We start from the raw sequence: 25,404 nt of genomic DNA on the forward strand, positions 1-25,404 counted from the left end.
CAGGTGCATAATGCTAATATGCCTCTACTAAACAATGAACCTACCTCTGGAAGGACTTCCATGGTAAAATTAGATTAACTTAATGTAAAAAAATCTCAAATTAAATATAGGAAATTACTATCCTGCTCAGCATCTCATGTTATAACATGGGATCTTATGGGAAAAGATGATTCGCCTAATGTAATTTGTGCTTAACGAACCATTCTTACAGTCCCTATCTTGGACATTAAGCAAGGGATAACTATAGTAGTTATTCAAGGAGACAATAAATTGATAACAGTTGAGTCTATAATTTGTAAATATTTCAAGCATACTTACAGTTGCTCATTTTCTTTGTTATTACTTGAAACAGCAAGCAAAGACCACATTGTTGACTTCAGCTTTTTCATGTCAATTTTCTTTGCAGTCCGAGCATAATTAATACTAATTTTTGCCACCTGAAAAAATACAGAATAATGCATTTCAGATTTCTTAGAAGGATAAATGACAATAAAATGATTTTTAGATCACAAAATCTACTGAATGAAGGAATATAAATTAATGCAGATTCTTGTTACACACAAGCACAATTTTTCTGATATTCCTCAAAACATACCATACTACAGTCTAACACCTCGAAAGTAAAAATTGATAAGTCAAAATCCCAAGCAAACAAAACAACTTTATAAAGTAAAATACAACTGACAAAGGATTAATTAACATGTATAAACTACTTCTTAGACAGCTCTTTGTCATGAAAATGGACTATAAAGCTTTTTATACACTGAAGTTCTTTCTGAATACTTATGGCATTATTTTTATTCTGGACAGTAAATCTACATATTCCAGTCCTTCTGATGCATCAAGTAGGGACAATACATGCAAAAATTGAGAAAAGACCCACAAACCCTATATGTGAAGGCAGTGAGAGTAGATGATGTATGAGCCTTGTGATGTGGTTGGCATTAGTAGTTTTAACTAACTTTCAGAATATGAAATGAAAATAATCCAGTATCATATATATGAAGCTACACTGTGTATTACTGCAATGCATTTCTTAAATATTTGTCAGAAAGATGTACGTCATGACTGTCAGGGGAAATTAATTGATAGTGTCGAGTGCCAATGATGTATGGAGCCTGGCAGTGTGGGAGTAGCTGTACAATTTAATGAAACCTACAATATGAAGTAAAATATGCTTACTTTTTCACATATATGTAACTTGCATAAGTTTATCATACTTTTTAAGGGATAGAAAGAACATCTCAGAATTAAGAGTAATATTCTATGCTAATATTAAATACAGTGGACCCCCGCATAACGATTACCTCTGAATGCGACCAATTATGTAAGAGTATTTATGTAAGTGCGTTTGTACGTGTATGTTTGGGGGTCTAAAATGGACTAATCTACTTCACAATATTCCTTATGGGAATAAATTCGGTCAGTACTGGCACCTGAACATACTTATGGAGTGAAAAAATATCGTTAACCGGGGGTCCACTGTATACTGTGCTGGGAGTAACTGTATATGGGCAAGTTGTGCAATGTACTCACCTATATGCACTCTGCTACATGTGGTAGCAGGGGCTGAGTTTTAGCTCCTGGCACTGCCTCTCAACTTGCCACCTGCTACATTTACTCCCTCCTAGCCCAGTGGGCCCCATCATACCTGCTCTTAAAACTTATCAATGTATCTCTGGTAATAGCTCATCCTTGTCTATGCTCTATATTATGCCATGTTTGGATCATAAAACCTCCTCTTCCTTCCTCCAGTAACCTAAGATCTGGCTCTCAACTTTCTTCTTCGCAGCTTATTTCCCTTAGAATCTTAAACCACATATTACCTTACCCTCCTAAATTCACCCAACTCCTCTTAATAACAATTATGCAGCACACTACCTGGTATACTCAAAAGACTTATTTCCCCAGAATTTTTACACTTTATGCAAACTTTTAAGCTTTTTTGTCCTCTTTTCCCTTATTCTTACTTTATATAATATATAAACAAATATTCTGACCTTATTAGGAGCAGCTACTAAGTTTTCCAAGAAGTCTGAAGCTTTATTTTCCGGGTCCTCTCCATTGAGCGGTTGTGAGCCTACTACAGTCTGACTGAATATTTCAGTCATATCATAGCCCCGTACAGAGTTATCTTCGTAAGCACTTCCTCCATCATCCTGCAGAAAAAGTTTTTAATGTGATACAATACCAACACCATTAACTACAATATAAGAAGCCTAAATATTCTAGTTATTGTTAATCTTGAATCAATAATCCTAGAGAACAATACTTACTACATCATCTTCTTTCAACACACCGGATTTATCCCACCGAAGCAGGGTGGCCCAAAAAGAAAAACAAAATTTTCTCTCTTTAACTTTAGTAATGAATACAGGAGAACGGGTTACTAGCCCATTGCTCCTGGCACATTTGTTGCCTCTTATGATATGCATGACTTACAGAGGAAGAATTCTGTTCCACTTCCCCATGGAGATGAGAAAATAAACAAGAACAAGAACTAGCAAGAAAATAGACGAAAACCTAGAGGGGTGTGTATACATATGCTTGTACATGCACGTGTAGTGTGACCTAAGTGTAAGTAGAAGTAGCAAGATGTACCTGAAATCTTGCAAGTTTCTGAGACAGAAAAAAAAGACACCAGCAATCCTACCATCATGTAAAACAATTACAGGCTTTCGTTTTACACTCACCTGGCACGAAGGTAGTGTACCTCCCCGGGCGGTTGTTGTCTACCAACCTACTGCCTAGACTTACTACATATACTATAAAAATATGAGCACTTGGATAAGTTCTTCCATAAGATAATCTTTTTACCACATCGGACATTTCCCCTCTTCCCACCAAGAAAAATATAAAATTTCTAAGTCGGTGCCATATTCTCTGGACATTAAAATAAGTAAAACAGCATATGAAAAAGACATGTCATACTACTACTACATCCAGAATAAACAGCAACATACTCAAACTGTTATCTAGTTTTTATTTTCAACTTATAGGTACATGATAATGTAAAAAGAGAGCAAATGAGAGAGTGGGTGAGATGTTATCAACAAATTTTGTTGAAAATAAGAAAAAGTTTTGGAGTGAGATTAACAAGTTAAGGAAGCCTAGAGAAAAATGGATTTGTCAGTTAAAAATTTGAGAGGAGAGTTATTAAATGGAGAGTTAGAGGTATTGGGAAGATGGAGGGAATATTTCAAGGAATTGTTAAACGTTGATGAAGATAGGGAAGCTGTGATTTCGTGTATAGGGCAAGGAGGAATAACATCTTGTAGGTGTGAGGAAGAGCCAGTTGTGAGTGTGGGGGAAGTTCGTGAGGCAGTAGGTAAAATGAAAGGGGGTAAGGCAGCCGGGATTGATGGGATAAAGATAGAAATGTTAAAAGCAGGTGGGAATGTAGTTTTGGAGTGGTTGGTGCGATTATTTAATAAATGTATGGAAGAAGGTAAGGTACCTAGGGATTGGCAGAGAGCATGCATAGTTCCTTTGTATAAAGGCAAAGGGGACAAAAGAGAGTGCAAAAATTATAGGGGAATAAGTCTGTTGAGTATACCTGGTAAAGTGTATGGTAGAGTTATTATTGAAAGAATTAAGAGTAAGACGGAGAATAGGATAGCAGATGAACAAGGAGGCTTTAGGAAAGGTAGGGGGTGTGTGGACCAGGTGTTTACAGTGAAACACATAAGTGAACAGTATTTAGATAAGGCTAAAGAGGTCTTTGTGGCATTTATGGATTTGGAAAAGGCGTATGACAGGGTGGATAGGGGGGCAATGTGGCAGATGTTGCAGGTGTATGGTGTAGGAGGTAGGTTACTGAAAGCAGTGAAGAGTTTTTACGAGGATAGTGAGGCTCAAGTTAGAGTATGTAGGAAAGAGGGAAATTATTTCCCAGTAAAAGTAGGCCTCAGACAAGGATGTGTGATGTCACCGTGGTTGTTTAAGATGGGGTTGTAAGAGAAGTAAATGCGAGGGTATTGGCAAGAGGCGTGGAGTTAAAAGATAAAGAATCACACATAAAGTGGGAGTTGTCACAGTTGCTCTTTGCTGATGACACTGTGCTCTTGGGAGATTCTGAAGAGAAGTTGCAGAGATTGGTGGATGAATTTTGTAGGGTATGCAAAAGAAGAAAATTAAAAGTGAATACAGGAAAGAGTAAGGTTATGAGGATAAAAAGATTAGATGATGAAAGATTGGATATCAGATTGGAGGGAGAGAGTATGGAGGAGGTGAATGTATTCAGATATTTGGGAGTGGATGTGTCAGCGGATGGGTCTATGAAAGATGAGGTAAATCATAGAATTGATGAGGGGAAAAGGGTGAGTGGTGCATTTAGGAGTCTGTGGAGACAAAGAACTTTGTCCTTGGAGGCAAAGAGGGGAATGTATGAGAGTATAGTTTTACCAACGCTCTTATATGGGTGTGAAGCATGGGTGATGAATGTTGCAGTGAGGAGAAGGCTGGAGGCAGTGGAGATGTCATGTCTGAGGGCAATGTGTGGTGTGAATATAATGCAGAGAATTCGTAGTTTGGAAGTTAGGAGGAAGTGCAGGGTTACCAAAACTGTTGTCCAGAGGGCTGAGGAAGGGTTGTTGAGGTGGTTCGGACATGTGGAGAGAATGGAGCGAAACAGAATGACTTCAAGAGTGTATCAGTCTGTAGTGGAAGGAAGGCGGGGTAGGGGTCGGCCTAGGAAAGGTTGGAGGGAGGGGGTAAAGGAGGTTTTATGTGCGAGGGGCTTGGACTTCCAGCAGGCATGCGTGAGCGTGTTTGATAGGAGTGAATGGAGACAAATGGTTTTTAATACTTGACGTGCTGTTGGAGTGTGAGCAAAGTAACATTTATGAAGGGGTTCAGGGAAACCGGCAGGCCAGACTTGAGTCCTGGAGATGGGAAGTACAGTGCCTGCACTCTGAAGGAGGGGTGTTAATGTTGCAGTTTAAAAACTGTAGTGTAAAGCACCCTTCTGGCAAGACAGTGATGGAGTGAATGATGGTGAAAGTTTTTCTTTTTCAGGCCACCCTGCCTTGGTGGGAATCGGCCAGTGTGATAATAATAAAAAAAATAATGATAATTCAGTGCCAATATGTGGATACTTTTTTTACAAAAGCTTTAAAAACTTACCACCTCAGCACAGTAATTATCTCTGTCGTTCTGATTATCATAATCATATTCATTAATGCTATCATCCACGGCAGCTGCCTTTTTCTGCCGTTGTATCACAATTGCTGGACGCCCAAACAACCTATAAATACAAATTTATTAATATACAGCAGTAGTTTCATTCCCTCCCTTGTAAGGAGGGAATGTGGAGGAAGTGAATGTGTTAAGATAAAGTATTTGGTAGCGAACTTACTGGTAGACATGTCTGTGAAAGATGTGGTGAACCACAAAATTGACAAAGGGAAAAAGATAAGTGGTGCATTCATTCTCTCATTCTCTTTTCCTCTCATTCATTCACACATACATGCACACACACTCAACTCTTTCTCACTCTCCTTCTCTCACTCACATACACACACACAAACACACACCCCAAGACCACACCCTGTCAAGGTAACTAGCCTGTGTGATCAACTGTACCAATGCTACACTTTTAATTTCCTTAACCTAGATTAACAGAGCCTGTTTTCAATTTTTTTTTTTTTTAAGAATGCACAATTTAATGCAATTTCAATACTTTGTTAGTTTCCTTAAAATATCTGACTCTGTTTCTCTTAAATGTTATAGTACAGCCAATCATGTCTTTTTTTTTTTTTTTTTTTTTTGGCTAAGAATAATTTCCTACTCACACCATTTCTAATACTGTACTACAGTAAACTCTCAATAAAACAGATTAATTGGGGAATTATCTGAGTATCCCTAAAATCTAAATAAAAAAAATTGCAAAAAACTTAATATTCTACTGTAAACCTATTATAGTACTGTACCCTCAATTTACGGTTATATTGTAACAAAACTGAAAATTAAGAAGCTAAAAGTACAATTTACACAGTGAACTTTGCCCATTATTTTAAAAGGCCATTATATCGAGGGCTTACTATACAGTCTCTCCTCACTTAACCCTTGAACTGTCCAAACATAGATCTACGTTCCCATGTGTAGTGCTCCAAAAATAGATCTACGTTTTTTTTTACATATTTAAAAAAAAAAGTAGATCAGTTTTTTTACACACTTTGAAATGTAAAAAAAAAAAAAAAATCTACATTTTTTTACATACTTTCAAATGTTGAAAAAAAACGTAGATCTACATTTGGACAGTTCAAGGGTTAATAACGGAGATCCATTCCTAAGACCACATCGGTAAATGAATTCGTCGCTAAGCAAGGAGCATACTATAATGGTAGTGGGTTTGTGTTAACCATCTTTGATGTTTTAATGTCACCTCTGCACCATATTATATGGCTGTACTTCACATTATTCCTTTTTTCAGTGGGTTTGCACTAAACACCTATTTATTTTATATCGCGTACCTGAAACATCTGATGTTGCAAAGCATTTTTATCTATTCCATTATAGAAGCATAACTGTTTCTTAAACTGAAATTTTAAGTTTACTTAGAGAAAACTGAGAAATATAGCTTCTCACTATTTCTTATTAATTCAGTTTTAACAGAATTATACTGCATTTTTTATAACAAATACAATAATATAACTAACTTGGTAAAATTTCTTGATTCATAGTGGAGGTCAATGGGTAAAGTGGTTTTTTCTTTGTTCCACTGTCTTAAAGTTAAATTTGTTAGTTTGGTTGCTTTCCGGGTCACTGCGAATAACTTCTCTATCTCTGGATCCTCTTCTTCATATATCAGACTGATAAATTCCCTTTTCTTCTTTTTACCATCATCTGTTTTGTTACTGCTGATGGATTTCATTGCTGAAAAAAAATAAGAAGCATTTTGCTAAACAGGTTAGAAAAATAGATTACGCTTATTACATCGAATGGGAAAGCATTTACTAGATTATAGTTATATAGAAAGCTATTAAATATATTAAAAATATTCTAAGCAATATACAAGCCATTCACACTTCCACTCAGCATTACACCAAATTTCTTTTTAACATGCTGGCCATCTCCCACCAAAGCAAGGTGACCAGAAAGAGACACTCATCACCATTCACACTATCACTGTCTTGTCAGAGACACACAAATATGACAGTTTAGACGTCACTCTAAAACTGCAAAGATCCCAAGCCCCTTTGTATGTTATGTGTAGCAGGCACTCCTCTTAAACTATCACAGTAATGGTATAAAAACATTCATTAAGTCTTGATCTGTACCATGTCTTGTGTGCTGTTACTACTTACCAGTAATCTATTTTTTTTTTCAAAACAAACTTTCCATATATGCCAATCATCTTTGCATTTCTCTCCCTTCACCTCTCAAATTCACTTGAATATATTCTTATATCTCTACTTCCCTAGGTAGTAGGTTGGTAGACAGCTACCGCCCAGGGAGGTACTACCGTCCTGCCAAGTGAGTGTAAAACAAAAGCCTGTAATTGTTTTACATGATGGTAGGATTGGTAGTGTCCTTTTTTCTGTCTCATAAACATGCAAGATTTCAGGTACGTTTTGCTACTTCTACTTACACTTAGGTCACATTACACATACATGTACAAGCATATATATACTTACATACCCCTCTGGGTTTTCTTCTACAGTGGACCCCCGGTTAACGATTTTAATCCGTGCAAGAGGGGTAATTGTTATGCGAAATAATCGCTATGTGAATGAATTTTCCCCATAAGAAATAATGGAAATCAAATTAATCCGTGCAAGACACCCAAAAGTATGAAAAAAAAAATTTTACCACATGAAATATACATTTTCCCACACACAAAGAGAAGGATACATGCACAATAGTAGAGTAGTACATGCACAGTATATATTGTGCATGTACTAGTCTACTAAATGAAGAATAAATGACACTTACCTTTATTGAAGATGCAGCAATGACTGATGAGACACTGTGTCCTGGGAGTGCCTTTTCCTCCTGAGTACTGTAGGTCCTGTTTGGCATTTTCTTCCAGAACAGGCCTTATCACACTGTGTATGCCACTACGATTCTTAAATCTCTCAAACCAACCTTTGCTGGCTTTAAATTCACCAATATGAGCACTAGTTCCAGGCATTTTTCCCTGTTCACCTGGGTGTTAGTCGACTTGTGTGGGTTGCATCCTGGGAGACAAGATTAAGGACCCCAATGGAAATAAGTTAGACAGTCTTCGATGACACTGACTTTTTTGGGTTATCCTGGGTGGCAAATCCTCTGGGGTTAATTGTTTCTTGGTATTCTCAATAAGCCACACCAACAACGGTGCTACAGCAGCAGCAGCAGCTGACAGTGCAGCAGCAGCAGCAGCTGACAGTGCAGCAGCAGCAGCAGCTGTACCACCAATAGTAGCGATGGTTGATTGGGGTTTATTATACAACCTGGCCAGCTCGGAGACATGCACTCCACTTTCATACTTATCAATGATCTTTTTCTTCATCTCTATTGTAATTCTCACCCTTATTGCTGTAGGGTTGGCACTAGAAGCTTTCTTGGGGCCCATGGTCACTTATTTTCCAGAAAAAGCACCGAAAACACTGTAATAATACGAAATATTCCGATTGTATGCTTGGATGTTACCGCGGAGGCTGGCTGGTAAACAATGCCACCGGCGGAACATGTGAGCGTGGCTCAGGCCGCACATTGGACGCGTCTCGGACGAAAATCGGTAAGCGGGTTTTTAAGCGGTATGTGAGGCAAAATTTTTGCAATTAAAGTAAGCGGTATGCGAAATAATCGCTATGTGATGCCATCGTTATGCGGGGGTCCACTGTATTTTCTTTCTAGTTCTTGTTCTTGTTTATTTCCTACCTCCATGGGGAAGTGGAACAGAATTCTTCCTCTGTAAGCCAAGCGTGTCGTAAGAGGCGACTAAAATGCCGGGAGCAAGGGGCTAGTAACCCCTTCTCCTGTATGTGTTACTAAATGTAAAAGGAGAAGCTTTCGTTTTTCCTTTTGGGCCACCCCGCCTCGGTGGGATGCGGCCGGTGTGTTGAAAGAAAGAAAGAAAAAAAAACATGCAAGATTTCAGGCATGTCTTGCTGCTTCTTCTTACACTTAGGTCACATTACACATACATGTACAAGCAAATATATACACACCCCTCTGGGTTTTCTAATATTTTCTTACTAGTTCTTGTTCTTGTTTATTTCCTCTTATCTCCATGGGGAAGCAGAACAGAATTCTTCCTCCGTAAGCCATGCATGTCGTAAGAGGCGATTAAAATGCCGGGAGCAAGGGGCTAGTAACCCCTTCTCCTGTATATATTACTAAATGTAAAAGGAGAAACTTTCGTTTTTCCTTTTGGGCCACCCCGCCTCAGTGGGATACAGCCAGTTTGTTGAAAGAAGATCTCTACTTCCATCCATTTGTTGAACATGGGTATCTTAGTTCGCACACCTCAATCTTACAATATACATACTTTCAAAATTTACATCTATCTATGACACTGTCTTCCCTATGCATGCCATACAAGCATTTCACATCCATAAATAAGGACAGGCCCAACCAATCTCCATGTAACTGTTAGGTGCATTTCTTCCTATTCTGTTCTTAGCCAGGGATTTCACCTGCACCAGCCCCTCTTTCCCAACACACTATTCTCAAAACTTTTCTTACACACACCAGAACCCTAGTTTAGTGAAATCCATAATACAACTCCAAGAAGTGGAATGGTACAGTGGTTTATATTTGTGTTAATAGTTATTAACACAGGTGAAACAAGTATGATTAAGAAGTACAAGAAAAACTGCTTGGAATGAGGGGTAAGTACTACTCTACAACCTTTAGATAATGGTCGCATTCTCCAATGTCCCGGCCCAGCCCAGGCAGACAACAGGTGGCTGTCAAAGTAGGAGTACTCTGAAGGGTTCTGTGCCAGATGGTCCTTAAGATGCACAGCTTCCATGAGTGGTGGGGGAGCCCTCTGGCATCCCTCATGTCCAATGGTGACCACAGTACCATCCACAGGGCATTCATCCTCATCTCCTATGTGATCTGTACCTTCAGATTAGTAAAAATAAACATTAGAAATTCAAATTTTTATTTCATTTTATGTAATACAAAAGTAATGTAGTTTACATGTAATAAAATACTGGTAGGCACAAAAGAAAGCCAACAGCATCCAATGCATTTTGGGCAAACTAATCTTGATGCTTGAAGACTACTTAAGAATTAGACATGCACATATAAATTATAGAAAAATGAAGTAAACATTATTTATTTTAATATTCAATAAAAATTTATTGAATGTATACATGTACATGTGTAAAACCCCCACAATTGTGAGGTAGAGAATTAATGTTGACATTTTTAAGTATCTACCTACTGATATCGATTCTTTGGCACATTCGAGTATACATATACATAAACCAATTTTCAGAAAATACAATTTTAATCTGCTCAGAAGAAAAGCAATTACCAACAAAACTAACACCCTGCAAATTCATGACTACCATAGAAATGATTTATAGTTTCTTGACATACAATTTGTTTACTCTGGCTCATAATAGTAAATTACCTAGTTCCTTCATACAGGTGTTCCCTAACTTACAAACAAGTTGCATTCCCTGTGTTTCAACTCACAAACAAGTTACATTTGCTGTGCTTCTACCTACAAACAAGTTACATTCCATATATTTCAGCTTACAAACAGGTTGTGTTTTTGGTGTCAATTTGCAAAAAATTTTGTTCCCAGTGTTTCAACTTATGAGTTAGATTCTCAGTGTTCCAACTTGCAAATGAGTTGTGCTTCCAGTATTTCAACTTAAAACTAAAAATAAATTAAATTTCCAGCATTTCAACTAACAAACAAATCATTTGAAAGCCTCACTTATCCTACAGGAGCATGAGAGTTCTATATAAAATTACTTGTCACACGTTTGTAATTGCAGATCAGCATTCATGAATCGATTATTTTCTCAGTATTAATCTTCTGGATTTTGTTTGGAAGAATGGATCATCGTACATCTGGCATTTGTAATTCAGGGGCCCCCTTTATTCTCCTTTCTTATACAGGTGTATCTGGCACATGCATGGCCCCTATCTTTCACATAAAAAATTCTGACACATTCCCTAAGTTCAGGCTCCTTTCTTCAACTACTTGCAATTAATGTACTTTATCTCTGGTTTTTTCTTCTTCCTCTTACCATATGTCTTAAAAAAAAAAAAAAAAAAGCTTCCATGTCACTAGCAAAATTTCAAAATACATCTGAAGACTTATATTCAAGAGACACTACTTTGCAACAGCTTTCGTATGAAATATTATTCAAATATGCTTACCATAATAATCATCTGCATCAAAATCATCAACTGGTACAGCATTAACATCAAATCGGTGTTTGTCACTTCTTAATGTATCATCTTTGTCATGCATCATTTTCGTTGACTCACAGAAGGAATCGTCATCCCCTAACTTCCAAGTTGTAAACTCAAATGATGCAAATGTTGGACAAATCAACTTCTGATTCAAATCTGTCAAAAAAATTTGAAGTTGCAATATGAATAAAAAAGAAAGATTATTATTATATTAACAAATGAGTTTATAGACTATATGGCTATGAGGGTATCAAAATATATGTACTACCAAGAAAGCTGAGGTGGTTGGGTTAAGACAATAGTATCACAAATGGCAGTGGATGATACAACCACATTATAAAAGTGCTGGCTGTAAAATCATACTATTGTAATCTCCACGACTCGTTGATACTTGAATGCTTGCAGTGAAAGTACGTACTTGTGGCAGTAAGTAGAATGAAAGTGGTTGGGATGAAAGGGATTAAGACAAAGATGTTAAAAGCAAGTGGGGATATAATGCTGAAGTGACCTGTGTCTGTTCAAAATATGCATAAAGGGAAGGGAAGTTACCCATGGGGCATGCATAATTTTCTTGCATTAGGGAAAAGGGGACAAGGGAGAATGTAACAAGTTTAGGAAATGGGTGTGAAGCACGATTTTTAAATGTTGGGGCAAGGAGGTTGGAGGTAGTGGAAATGTTGTGTCTAAGGGCAATGTGTGGTGTGAATATTAAGCAGAAAATATGTACATCAAAATGGTATACAATACCGACAGATTGGTAGGTAAGACACATAGGCAAAAGTTAGGCAACTTTATTCCGAAACGTTTCGCCTACACAGTAGGCTTCTTCAGTCGAATACAGAAAGTAGGCAGGAACAGAAGAGATGTGAAGACGATGTAATCAGTCCATCACCCTTTAAGGGGAGATGTTGGCCGCATGTTAACGAACTTTTTTTTATGGACCGATTACGTTCATTTTTGGTGTACTATTAGAAGGTTATATCGAGTATGCTGTGCTGAAGTTTCAATCATATCGGCCAAAAAGGAAATGAAATATGCAAAATTTACGAAAAATTGCATTTGGCAGGGCACAGTTTGTCAGTGGTACTCGGACAAGTGGTTTTGACACTTGCTGCTGCTAGAACAACTCTAATTCCATCACTTGTCGATGAGAATTCTAAAATAAACCTTATCTTCTTGCTAAAAAAAAATAAAGTTTCATAACTTTTTTGATATATTGGAAGATGTCGGCCTTGTTGTCCACATAAATCTAAAAATATTTTGGATAGTTCAGAAACACGAACGCTACCCCGTAAAACAATCATTCTCCCATGTTTGTTGTGAGAAATAAAGTCAATTCAATCATAAATAAAGCTGGTGATCCCCTAAATAGGTAAATAAGTTACTTTCGAGATATAGGCCGCAGCGCGCGGCACCCCCGCTGCCCGGGAAAAATTTTTTTCCCCGAAAAATTCGCTTTATTTTACACTTTTTCCGCGGCCTACGAGTGTTTATTACAGTTAACCATTGTAAATCCGTTTTCTCTCATCGCTGATGAGAGAGGTCGGACCCTCTCTTCACCTTCAGGGGAAATATCGATAGAAATTTATTCCTCGGGGCGTCATATTATGCTATATATTTTTTTTTGAGGTGTACTTTTTATGTTTATATGCTATTATTATATTGCATTATATCATAATAGATCAATTATGATAGATAAATAAGCCTTATAATTGATATTAGCGTGGGTATGGAATATTTTGTTGGCTGGAGGTGTCGGCCATTTTGTGCACTATTCCCAGGGGTTCCCGATTGGTTCCTTGATCACATTAGCTCCACCCACTCTGCAATGATCTCAGATGGTGAATTTGTATTATATTAGACATAAAAGATGTACGAAAACGATAAAAATAACACGGGGAAAAGCGTCACAAAAACGTCAACAAAGCTGAGTCAGCGCTTCTTACGCAACATGTTGCGTCAGCGCTGTCACCATGCCTGTTATAAATGGCTGTAATTCCTTTTAGAAACATCGTACAAGGATAATAATTATACCAGCGTGTAGCCAGAAAGTTCAGCTATTTTTTGGTAACAATAACTCAGTTTTCATATATTTTCGAATTTTTTTTTGCTCCGCGCCTCAGCCTGGAGAAGTTCAGTTCCATAGTCAGGAACTACCTCGTCTTCACATCTCTACTGTTCCTGCCTACTTTCTGTATTCGACTGAAGAAGCCTACTGTGTAGGCGAAACGTTTCGGAATAAAGTTGCCTAACTGTTGCCTATGTGTCTTACCTACCAACCAGAAAATATGTAGTTTGGAGATTAGGAGGAGGTGCAGGGTTACTAAAAGATTTATTCAGAGGGCTGAAGAGAAGAGGGGTTGTTGAGGTGGTTCGGACATTCAGAGAGAATGAAACGAAGTAGAATGACTTGGAGAGCAAATAAATCAGTAGTGGAGGGCGGGGTAGGGGTTGGCCTAAGTAAGGCTGGAGGGAGGGGGCAAAGGAAGCTTTGTGTGCCAGGGGCCTGGACTTCCAGCAAGGGTTCATTAGCATGTTAGATAGGAACGAGTGGAGACAAATGGTTTTTATAACTCGACGTGCTCTTGAAGTGTGAGTAAAGTAACATTAATGAAGGGATTCAGGGAAACTGGCAAGCCAGACTCGAGTCCTGGAAGTAGGAAGTACAGTGTGCCCGTGCTCTAATGGAGGTGTGGTGATGTTGCAGTTTCTTAACTTTAGTGTACGCATGCCTTTAGCAAGACAGTGATGGAGTGAATGATGACAAAAGTGTTTCTTCTTTTTCAGGTCACCCTGCCTTGGTGGGAAACAGCCAATGTGTTAAAAAAAAAATTACCTTATTCTTATCTATGCTCACTTTCAACTTCCTTCCTTTACATACCCTTCCAAACTCATCCACTAACCTTTGTAACTTCTCTTCAGAATCTCCTAAAAGCACAGTATCATCAGCAAATATAACTGTCAAGTCCCATTTTCTACATATATATATTTTTAAACACTGGCCATCTCCCACCGAGGTAGAGTGACCCAAAAACGAAACACTTTCACCATCATTCACACTATCAACATCTTGCTAGAGGTGCATAGATATGACAGTTCAGATGTCCCTCTAAACAGCAAATATCCCCATCCCTCTTTTAGTGCAGGCACTGTGCTTCCTACCTCCAGCACTCAAGTCCAACTAACTGGTTTCCCTGAATCCCTTCACAAAATGTTACCATGCTCACACTCCAACAGCTCGTCAATTCCCAAAAACCATTGGCCTACACTCACTCCTATCTAACATGGTTTATTTTATGAAATCTTTTTTTTTACTATTTTAGTATAATAGGTGTATCTGAGTGCCTGCAAACAGTGATTATGTTATGAATGATGGTGAAAGTGTTGAATGATGATAAAAGTTTTTTCTTTCTTTTTGAATCACCCTGCCTCGGTGAGAAACAGCCACGTAAAAAAAAAAAAGTGTATAGCAATTATTACCAAAATTATGATCTTCTAAATAAAAATGCTGTTTGGTGTGACCTTAAAATGACCCAGGTTAATAATTCTTAACTTGTAGGTCAGACTAAGCTAAGATTTACAAATGTGAGTTCAGAACATAAGATAACCTTGATAACCAAATCTGAAGAGATTTGAAGATGGTAGTGTCAAATCTCAAAAAAGTTGGTTATATTGTTTTGGAACTCCCTTAAACCTTTGATGGCACTCTTCTCAATATTCCCACAAATAAAGTTGTAATAGCACTATTTGCCCTAATGCTACAAACACAGGTAAGCTTCTGATGAAACCATTATCAACATTACCACAACTAAGAATGTAAATATAATTACTATCTCTCACCTCCTGGTGCTGGTATGCATATCTTTTCTATCTTTGCAGATATTTTCTCTCCCAACATATCCATCAGAACTGTCTCAGAATCTAGCATCAAGAAACAAGAATCATCCTGCAGAAATATTAGTTACATTCATTTACTACAACTTCCAACCGAAACAGTTTAAAACACAGTGCACAGTGAATGCACAAATACTGTATATGACTAAGAATGTGACAATATCAACTTCAAAGTTCTTTAACTGATATACGTACATTCTGGGAAGTTCTCTAATGATGAGAGATGTAAGCAATATTCTTTTCAAAAAGAGGTTGAGAGCACAAACTTTTCATATACAATAATGTACAGTATTCATACAATTGCATGGTAATTATATAAATAAAATAATCATTGTTGCACTTTATATAAAATTTCTATTTATCTAAAATGCTGTATGATCTAGATTTCATAAAAAGTATGTTCATATTGTACCTAATATGCTGAGTATTTCACTGCTATTATATTTACTTTCTTTCATCAACTATGGACTGTATATGTGTGAATAATAATTACTAAATTATTATTAATTGCAAAAAAGGGTTCAATATGTAAGTCTATGGACTCTTAATATAAAGGGGCACTGTTCTCAAAGCAACCAAATATAAGTAGTCATGTAGTTCACCTAGCAAATTCTATATTACAGCCCAAGAGGGTGGTCAGACTTCCTTGAAAGTTATCATACTATAACATCTATTGTCACCTGTTACCTTTCTGCTACCATAACCACTAGAGATGTGGCTTGTGTGTTCTCTTCAATAAAGTGTGTCAAGTACTGGCCAAAGTCAATTCCTAATGCAAAAGTAATTACATACAGTTGTTGATGTCTTGCTCTACTGAACCCAGAAACAGAATATGGTAGTTCCATGAAACTAGTAGTGTTTACCCTTGGCTAGGTGTTAGTTTTTCACTATTGCAGCCCAGAATAAAGACTTGTTTCTATGATTGCTTTATCAGTCAACCTTATAACCAACAAGTCAACAGTGTGAACACAACCCAGCTGATATGACATCACATGCAAAAATCTACAGAGTAACCTCTTGAGATCTCTGTAACTGTATTGACAAGAAAGTATATGAGCAGACAAATATAATAAAATTCATATTAATTACCTGTAGCTGAAGAGAATTGAGAAACTGTCCACTACCAGAACGGCCCTCATCAAACTGTGACGATGTCTTCTTAAATAAAGGATCCACATCGTATTCTAGGTCAAATTTGGCAACGTTGATATTCTTCAAGTTTGTTTCCACAACAGCTTTTTTTTTAACCTGAAATGAGTACTGCATAATAACAAGCTCATCTACCTTTTTTGTTTTATATAACACAGATCATCTCCCACTGAGGTAAGGTAACCCAAAAAACAAGGCAACACATTCACCATCACTCATTCAATGGCTGCTTTGCCGAAAGTGTGCAGACATGAGAGTTCAGAGGAAACTCTGAACTACAACTGATAGTAGGCTGGTAGACAGCAACCACCCAGGGAGATATTACCATCCTACTATACAAGTGTGAAACAGAAACCTGTGTACATGACAGCAGGATTTCTGGTCTCTCTTCTCAACAGCTCACAATCAGTTGTGATGTCTGCACACTTCTGGCAAGATAGCTAATGAATGAATGACATCAAATGTGTTTCCATTTTTAGGGTCACCCTACCTAGGTAGGAGACTGCTCATGTGGTAAAAAAGTGCATCTGGTTTATCTTATTTAGCATACAAAGCAAACCAAGTAATTTGTAAAACATGAAAAATGTGAACATAGCCAACTGATATTTACCTTCCGTTTCTTTTTTTCCCCTTCAACTCCTTCCTCTATATGGACATCATTATCTCCACTTTTTTCTTTTTCATGAGTGCGCCCTAAGCCACCTGCCATTTTCAGAGTGTCTGTGTGAACGCTGTCGACACGATAAGCATAAATCTTTGTGCTTGCATCTAAGGTACAGCTAGCAACCTGCAGATGAAAAACCATACATGAGATTGAATATGAGATACTGAAATAAAGAAAATGTAGACTACATAAATTAGTGTAATAAATAAAAGTGCACAAAAGAAAAATAGTCACAAATACTGTATAGCCAGAATGGGCTCCTGAGAGGAAGTATTATCTGCCACAATCATTGGAAATACATAAAATATTTACAATGAGCTAGACGAGAGGATATAAGCATAACGCTACTCTTGTACTATAAAGGTATACTGCACTGTTAAATGCTACCTTGCTCACACTCCAACAACAAAATCCAACCGTAAAAACCATTTGTCGCACCTCGCTCCAATCCAACACACTCACAAAACCTGTTGGGTGCTCAAGCTCCCAGCACTTAATATCTTTAACCCGTAAACGGTCCAAACATATATATACGTTTTTATCGCTAGTGCCCTAAACGTATATACAGTGGACCCCCGCCTTACAATGGCACCGCGTTACGTTAAATCTGCCATACAATACATTTTAACGCAAAAATTTTGCCTCGCCTCACGCTAAAAAACTCGCCTTACATGATTCGTCCGGGACGCATCCCACGTGTGGCCTCAGCACCAGTGTTTACAAGCCATCCAGTGCGGTCGCATCCACGCATACATTCGGTACGTTTCACCGTATCCCAGTGTTTTTTGTGCTTGTAACTGCAAAATAAGTTACCATGGGGCCCCAAGAAAGCTTCTAGTGCCAACCCTGGGGTAAAAAGGGTGAGAATTAGTATGGAAATTAAGAAAGATTTTGAAGGGTTTGGGGCTAACTCTGAGAAGCCTATGCCAGTTGTGGAATCCATTGTGCCTACTTCAAAGATTAAGGAAATGTGTGCGAAGTAGGTTGAAGTGCAAACCTTTATGGATGAAAATCACCCTAACACAGCTATTGCAAGCCGTGCTGGTGACCATTACAATGACAATGTTGTGGCCCATTTTAGGCAAATCTTAAAGGAACAGGAGGTACAGACCACTATGGACAGATTTGTTGTGCAACAGAGGTCCAGTGGCTCTCAAGCTGGTCCTAGTGGCATTAAAAGAAGAAGGGAAGTAACCCCGGAAAAGGACTTGCTACCTCAAGCCCTAATGGAAGGGGATTCCCCTTCTAAACAATAACTTCCACTCTCCCCCCTCCCATCCCATCAATCATCACTAGATCTTCAATAAAGGTAGTGTCATGTATTCTATTCTTAGTAGAGTAGTATAATTGTGCATGTCTTCTTCAGTTTGCGTGCATTAAAATTAATATTTCATGTGGTAAAATTTTTTTTTTTTCATATTTTGGGGTGTCTTGCACGGATTAATTTGATTTCCATTATTTCTTATGGGGAAAATTAATTCACCTTACAATAATTTCGGCTTACGATGAGCTCTCAGGAACGGATTAATATCGTACGGCGGGGGTCCACTGTACACGTTTTTTTTTGTCATACATTCAACATTGCCACGATATGAGAGAATGGGTGTGCGCACTCACTATGTGCCATATTAAAAAAATTGGGGATGCCTGGGCACCATATGCTCTTTATTCCTATTAAAATAAAACTATTTTTTTTTCTCAAAAAAGTTGGGGCACTACGGGAGAGAACGTATTTATATGTTTGGACCGTTTAGGGGTTAACTCTTACCCCCAATGCTTCCTGGCATGAACTTTACACCTTCTCCCTCCCACCAAAGATTTATACTCTTTCTCATTCATCTTATTCTGCTCCATCCTCTCTAAATACCCAAACTATATTCTTCATAACAGTTGAGAAAATATACAGTACTAAAAATATAGCTCAAAGGTATAAATAAAAAGTTACCAAAACTAACCTGAAAGTTGTTCATATCAGAATCTTTTCTTCGAAGCATTTCAGACATATAGTCAATGAGCTGCAAATTAAATGCATTTTTTACGCTGATTTTCTGGAAAATAAAAAGAATAAAAAAGATCAAAAAAAGCTGTAGGAGAAAAATATTGTAAATTCTTAAAGCTACAGGCATATTTTATATATTTCTTAAAGTGGCCAAACTTGAAGGTGTCAAACATATAGTATCCATTGCAAGCGGGAGTCAGATCAGCAGTGAAGACTTGCACAAGGAAAGCTAGAATGAATAAGAAAGATAAATTAGGAATAATTACTTCTGGTACTTTAAGTAGATGGAAAGGCAGAAATGAAAGAAAAAGATTGTGTTCTGAGAATGCCAACATCATGAATAACAAACCTGTTGTTAAGTTTCACTAAAATAAAAAAAAAAAACAGGATTCATTAAGAGGTGCCCCAAAGACTTCAAATTATCACTGCATTCATCATGGCATCACCAATGGTTGTATCATTGTCTCGTTACCACTAACCTCAACAGTGAAAAAGAGTGAGCAACTATTTCCTTGCCTAGAATAACAATAAAAATAATAATAATAATAATAATAATAATAATTTTTTTAACACATTTGCCATTTCCCACCAAGACAGGGTGGCCCAAAAAAGAAGAAAAACTTTCATCATCAATCATTCCATCACTGTCTTGCCAGAGGGGTGCCAATACTACACTACAATTAAAAAAAAACTGCAACATATTTCCACCCCTCCTTCAGAGGGCAGGCACTGTACTTCCCAAGTCCAGCCAACCAGTTTTCCTGAATCCCTTCATAAATGTTACGTTGCTCACAGTCCAACAATGCAAGTCCCTAAAATCATTTGCCTTCCCTCCTTACAAACACACACATGCATGCTGAATGTCCAAGCCCCTTGTACAAAAAACCTCCTTTACCCCCTCCCTCTATCCTGTCCTAGGATGATCCCTATCCTGCATTCCCTTCACTACAGATTTATATACCTTCCAAGTAATCCTATTTTGCTCCATCCTCTCTAAATGTCCAAACCACCTCAATAACCCTTCTGCAGCCTCTGGATAATACTTCAGCCTCTGGATAATACTTCAGCCTCTGGATAATACTTTAAGTAATCCTCACATTGCCTCCTAATCTCCAAGCTACAAATTTTCTGCATATTTACACCTCACATTGCCCTCAGGCATGACATATCCACTGCCTCCAGCTTCCTCCTCACTGTAAAAATTTTACATGACTAACATTTAGCTAAAAACGAAACAGAATGATGGGTATGGGCAACAGAAATCAGTAATAAATTTTCTACCTATCAGTTTACCATCTTAATACCCAATAAAACACTGGCCTGTTTCAGCACTTTGCACGTAATTTGTAGAATCAGGATATTGTAGAAATCCCTAAAACTGCTGTATATGATTATTTTTACACACATCTCTCCTTTTTTCCCCATGGGGAAGTGGAACAGAATTCTTCCTCTGTAAGCTATGCATGTCATAAGAGTTGAATAAAATGCCAGGAGCAAGGGGCTAGTAACCCTTTCTCCTGTATACATTACTAAAGTTAAAAAGAAACTTTTTTCTTTTTGGGCCATTCTGCCTTGGTGGGATACGGCCAGTTTGTTGAAAGATTTCTCCTTTTCCTACAATAAAAATCAATTCTCCTACTGACTAGATAATGGTGTTTCAGAACTAGGAATGAAATGGACAAAATATCAATTATAATTCAGTGTCTGGTGATAACTACGCTAAAATGCTTACATTTTCAGCTGAGAGCTGAATGCATTTTGCATAATGCTCTGTGAGTTGCTGGTTAGTGAGTCCAGCAACAGCACTGAGGGACTTGCGTTTATCTGACTGCACTATGCTGGGGGATGAAAACTGCCTCGCCTGTAACTGCTGCTGCAGACGATTTAACTGCCGTTCTTTTTTCTCCCGCTCATCATTGTTCTGAAAACAAAATTAACAAATTACTACTGCCTACCCAATTAAATATTAAGAGTAATAGAAACAATGAATAACATGTGAAAAGCACTTTACATATATAGAAACATTGTAACTAAAAGATAAATGTTATAATATTAACAAGCTTTCATACTGAATGGCTTGTGTGGCACCACTCTCCTTGTTGAATACATAAATTACAACATTCACAACTGGACTAGTTAAGAAAATAATGGAGAATGAAAAACAGAAATCTTATGTACAAACATTTTTAATATGGAGATACAAAAATTTATTTTGTGCAGCCACTGTCATGAGTATTTCTTTTCTTGCTGCTCAGTCGGGCTTCTCAGTAACTACTACTATCACCCACCCGAACAGTAATACAGTGTTAAGTAAAAAGAACATAAATGCAACTAATGCGATATTTTATTGTGGCAACGTTTTGCTCTCCAGGAGCTTTATCAAGCCGTCACAAACAATACACAGACACAGAGGGTATATATAGGCTCACAGTGAGGTGTAATACTAGTAGTAGTAGTAGTAATAATATTAGTTGTAGTAGTAATACAATATGGTAGAACAATCAACTTGCACATGAGTAAAAGGTTATAAAAGCTATTACTTGGGTAGCATAAAAATAAGTTAGACAAATATTTCTGTTGAAGGTTGGATTAGACAAGGCCTGTTTCAGTGCTCCTCCTCTGTAATGTGCTTATGTAGTATTAGCAGGAGAGACTATGTGATGGCAGGGTTTACTGTTTTCAGGAGGATTCTCGCTAAGACTTCAGAGACAATGAAGCTACCTTTGTTTTATGTGTTTGAAACAGTGATTAATGCTGATTCAGGGCACTTGTGTCTGCGCAAATTAGTTTCTTTGATCACTAATCGGGCGTCCCTGAATTTCACGAGATGATTGGTGGAATTTCAGTGTTGTACACAGGCATTGTTCATGTTATCGTTCCTACATGCATTAATGCGTTCATTGAGGTGTGTTTCGAGGTTTCTTGCTGTTTCACCTACATAAATCCTATCATAGCCTCCACAGGGTATAGTGTAAACCCCTGCATTGACTGGTTCATAGTGCTTGAATTTTGTCCTAGTTAGATCATTTATTGAAGTGCTGGAAGTGATGGCGACTAGTGTTAGCTTGTGCTAGTACTTTAGAAACATTCAGTGCAACCTAGCTGTTGGGAAGAATTATAATTTTGTTAGGAGTGGTGTTGGTAATAGCTTTTATAACCTTTTACTCATGTGCAAGTTGACTGTTCTACCATATTGTATAACTACAACAACTAACATTATTACTACTACTACCACCAGTATTACACCTCACTAAGCCTATATATACCCTCTGTGTCCGTGCATTGTTTGTAATGGTTTGATAAAGCTCCTGGAGAGGGAAACGTCGCCACAATAAAATTGCTACAACCAGTGGAGACTTTAGGACAGACTAAATATTTAAGTTTGGGAACTGCAAGCTTAGTTCTGCTCATGTAGCTACAATCAGGAAGTAACATACTACATGGCTTCCCTAACCAGTTCTCAGCTTAATTCTGTTCCTCTTTTTTCTGCATTTTCAAATGCATTTTTGTCTACAATATGCAAATACAAGTCATATACTGAAAAAAGGTTTGTACACAATATTGTGTTGCTGCTGGAACTTAATAGAATGCAAAAAAAATTTTAATTTAAATAATGACCTACAGTACTTTACATGACTGTGCCAAATCTGACAACTACGATGCACATATAATAATAAATTTAAAGCAGGAATGTAAAATTTTTAAAATGCCTAAGCTTGTAAGCAGTGCTATGAAATAATTAATCTTAATCATAAGTGTCCATATGATATTATTTTGAACACAGCATGGAATGTTGTGAAAAACTTATCAATTTAAAAATATTTATTATTGCTTTTAAAACTTAATATGCTAGAGATGAAGAGGAAATGCTAATACTGTACTCAACCTTTTCAATATACTCACTTCTGGTACTTCAAGAAAAACTTGATCAGATGTCATGGAGACATCATGAACAGAATCCCTCCTGGAACGGACAGTGTCAGGGTGGTGGGTGGATAGAACACTATGCCGCTTAGTTGGAGACAGGGTGAACCCCAAAGAAGACTGTCTATTGCGCGGCATCTTGGCATGCCCAAGTTGGGACACGCCACCAGTGAAGATACTGAAAATATTTATATTCATGAATTCTCTGATGACTATCATTTTGATATTAAAAATTTACATTTATAATTAAGAAAAAATGGTACTGGAAAAATACTAAGAAATTTTATTTGAAGAATGGAATAAATTAAAAGAGTAAGTAAAAACTGTTACAGCCATTAGAAATTACTGAATATGGGATAACACAAACATAGCTCTGTTTTAAGACTATAGATAGGTAATTACTAAGAAGCAAATGTATCAATTGCAAAAAAATACTTGGAAAATAAGAGCCTTAATGTAACAATTTAAAATAGGTCTAATTCAAAGCTTTGTTTAAACACTAGAGAGAGAATCCTCCCCAAAATACACTTTCATCTCCAGGTACATTTACAACAAAATAAAACTCAAAATCTAATTACTACATACCACAATTATTCACACACAAAAAATGCAAACATAGACAAAGTTAAATTCAAAGACAATATCACTTTATGATATAAAGAACAAATTACTTAACTTGCATTAGTATCAACACTCAAAATGGACAACTACTGTAAAACATTCCTTATATGATATTCACCACAATTATTGTCTATCAAAAACCAATATAATTTACAAATGAAATAATTCACTGACCTTACTGGGTTATACTATGTTAAGTCTACATAATGTACCTTTTATGTGTACATGTGTGGCCTCAAGAGCATTATATAAAAAAATGTATATATGTATGCAAAGCCTAAATAAAAACTTAAAGAGAACTTTGGCTTCAGTTAAAAATTCAATGATTCTATGATACATGAAGGCCTAAGAAAATATCAAAATTATACAACAAAGTTATAATAGCCAAGGAAAATAAAAAGCATAAAACGCATAAGTAATAAAGAAAAAATAAAGTCCTTCTGGCCTAAAAACCATAGAAAATTTACCCACAATGGAATCAAGAACCCCAATGGAAATAAGTCACTTTGACTTTCATTGAGTAATCCTAGATAATGTATACATATGCTGCTATGTATGATACTTTATGCAACTGTATATGTGTACCTGAATAAACTTACTCGTATTTCTTGTCCTTCAGGATTTACATGTTCCTTCTGCACACGACTCCTGGAAGAAACTTGATTTCTACAATAAATCAAGACGAGTGTGTTTGTAACCTGGTGTGAATAAATGCTCACACGCTGGCCACTTAATTATTACCAGGAATTTCCAATACATACAGATTTAGATGGCAAAATTGAATTTATTCCCAGTTTGCGCGGGCGAATTGTCAAACCAAAACAAACAAGTGTGGGAGTTGTTTGGCCTCAGACCTCGGTATAATGGCTCCTCACTCGTTATTAAGGCCTTCCACGCCTTTATTACCACCTCTCTCGCCGCCCCGCCCTCTTCTCCCATCACCACTAATATCCAGACACTAACGTCAGCCAGATGTAATCTCAAAATCGTCAGAGAAAATTTGAAAAAAAATATACGAACCCGCCGTTGTTTGAAGCTGTGGATGAGCTCGCGATGTGCGAGACTCCGCGAGACGCGGCTCCCTCATCTCGCGGGAAATATAAACTTATTTTACTTGACATATTACGAACACTGTAGTAGGCCTAGTGTCCCATTCTAGGCAATGTAAAGAGGACCTTAGCAAACCTTTGGTTAATCTTTTCAACATATCACTACAAACTGGCATAGTGCCAAATAAGTGGAAAATGGCAAATGTGATCACCTAATTACAAGGCAGGTGACAGGTCCTTAGCTTCAAACTATAGACCAATAATAAGCCTAATCTCCATAGTGGGAAAATTTATGGAATCAATAATTGCTGAGGCAATTTGTAGCCATCTTAAAAAGCATAAATTGATCAACGAGTCTCAGTACGGTTTTACAAAAGGGCGTTCCTGACTGAGGAGGTAGATCATGGTAATGAACATGATATTGTCTAAAAATAACAAAAAAGGCACAATACCGTGACTGGAACGATATACAAATAACCGCACATAGAAGAGAGGAGCTTACGACGACGTTTCGGTCCGACTTGGACCATTTACAAAGTCACTTTGTAAATGGTCCAAGTCGGACCGAAACGTAGTCATAAGCTCCTCTCTTCAATGTGCGGATTATTTGTGTATGATATTGTCTATATGGACTTCAGTAAGGCTTTTGATGATAAATTAGATACATGTGCAACACTTGGGTATCTTTAATGAGGAAACGTTTCGCCAAACAGTGGCTTCATCAGACCATACAA

At 37.3% G+C, this 25,404-nt stretch overlaps 1 protein-coding gene across 2 annotated transcripts in view; it reads right to left on the minus strand.

Moving 5' to 3' along the window:
* Positions 1-24,694, minus strand: part of barr (non-SMC condensin I complex subunit H) — a 31,116-nt gene extending 6,422 nt beyond the window's left edge. Inside the window, exons 1-13 of one of the 2 annotated variants that reach the window (XM_053793843.2) lie at positions 24,642-24,694; positions 22,980-23,178; positions 20,809-20,997; positions 19,033-19,125; positions 17,024-17,200; positions 16,354-16,512; positions 15,211-15,316; positions 11,335-11,526; positions 9,838-10,056; positions 6,660-6,876; positions 5,125-5,245; positions 2,001-2,159; positions 319-437 (exon numbers count right to left, since the gene is read on the minus strand). In XM_053793843.2, coding sequence (XP_053649818.1) covers positions 319-437; positions 2,001-2,159; positions 5,125-5,245; positions 6,660-6,876; positions 9,838-10,056; positions 11,335-11,526; positions 15,211-15,316; positions 16,354-16,512; positions 17,024-17,200; positions 19,033-19,125; positions 20,809-20,997; positions 22,980-23,138 — 1,910 coding nt within the window. In that variant the 5' untranslated portion in view covers positions 23,139-23,178; positions 24,642-24,694. Of the gene's footprint in view, positions 1-318; positions 438-2,000; positions 2,160-5,124; positions 5,246-6,659; positions 6,877-9,837; positions 10,057-11,334; positions 11,527-15,210; positions 15,317-16,353; positions 16,513-17,023; positions 17,201-19,032; positions 19,126-20,808; positions 20,998-22,979; positions 23,179-24,220; positions 24,573-24,641 lie in introns of those variants that run through there. The other variant, XM_053793842.2, reaches the window with a different exon arrangement.
* Positions 24,695-25,404: the final 710 nt, after the last annotated feature.

Source organism: Cherax quadricarinatus, chromosome 65 (genome assembly GCF_038502225.1).
Source record: "Cherax quadricarinatus isolate ZL_2023a chromosome 65, ASM3850222v1, whole genome shotgun sequence".
In the NCBI taxonomy this organism is placed as follows: Eukaryota; Metazoa; Arthropoda; class Malacostraca; order Decapoda; family Parastacidae; genus Cherax; species Cherax quadricarinatus.